Genomic DNA, 741 nt, shown 5'->3' with positions numbered 1-741 from the left:
GGGGGGGCTCCGCCCCCCCCAGACCCCCCCCGATGAGTTACAGTTTACTTCGTGCAAACGCCGTGGGGAATGCCGCAACACGCGCACACCACAATCTCTCAAACACTGATCGAATAGAGTTCGTTCACCATCGTTCGTCTTGCATCATGTTGAAAGATAACACTACACGACTTTCCGGGTTGCAAAAGTAATGATGCATAGCAGCAATGGACCGGAACCACCAAGCGCAGCCTGTTTCCTGGACCATCGCGATTGTCTCCATATGACGAACATTGATGTTTGGGCCGCTCGCTGTTGACAACCGGAGTGGCGTCATTGTCGTCGGCTGGCTGCAGCATTGCGCCCACATTCCCTACGACCTCTATACCGTCTTTATTAACGTCGCTAATGGCTTCAGTGATTTTTTATATCTGCTTTAATGACCTAACACGCTTTGGGAGCTTCGGGTCAATGTTTTGCAGCGTTTGGTCCGGTCAGAAACAGTCCGATTCCTCGTTGACTTTCGGGCGTGAGCTTCCTAGCAGTATCCATGGCATTAAAGTACTATGATATGGTTAATATGTATGTCTCCTGTGAGATTCTAGCGGCTTTGGCACGGACAGTCCATTTTTGGCTGGAGGAATGAACTTGCACGGTCGGAACATTATTCATTCTTAACTTTCAGGACCACGAACATTTTTTTATTCCGAATTCGGAATATATTCCGCAAAAAAATAACGCTGGATCGGGATGATTACCGCC

The 741-nt window shown here is 48.7% G+C and overlaps 1 protein-coding gene across 1 annotated transcript in view; it reads left to right on the top strand.

The window, feature by feature from the left end:
• VOLCADRAFT_101357 (uncharacterized protein) overlaps positions 1-419 on the top strand; it is a gene marked incomplete at both ends in the record, with an annotated part of 5,892 nt that extends 5,473 nt beyond the window's left edge. Inside the window, one exon of the mRNA XM_002959794.1 lies at positions 336-419. Within this exon, the coding sequence (XP_002959840.1) occupies positions 336-419 (84 nt within the window). The remainder of the gene's footprint in view (positions 1-335) is intronic.
• Positions 420-741: the final 322 nt, after the last annotated feature.

The sequence above is a fragment of the Volvox carteri genome (assembly GCF_000143455.1).
Source record: "Volvox carteri f. nagariensis unplaced genomic scaffold VOLCAscaffold_815, whole genome shotgun sequence".
NCBI classification, from domain to species: Eukaryota; Viridiplantae; Chlorophyta; class Chlorophyceae; order Chlamydomonadales; family Volvocaceae; genus Volvox; species Volvox carteri.
This window is presented reverse-complemented; position numbering and strand designations above follow the sequence as displayed.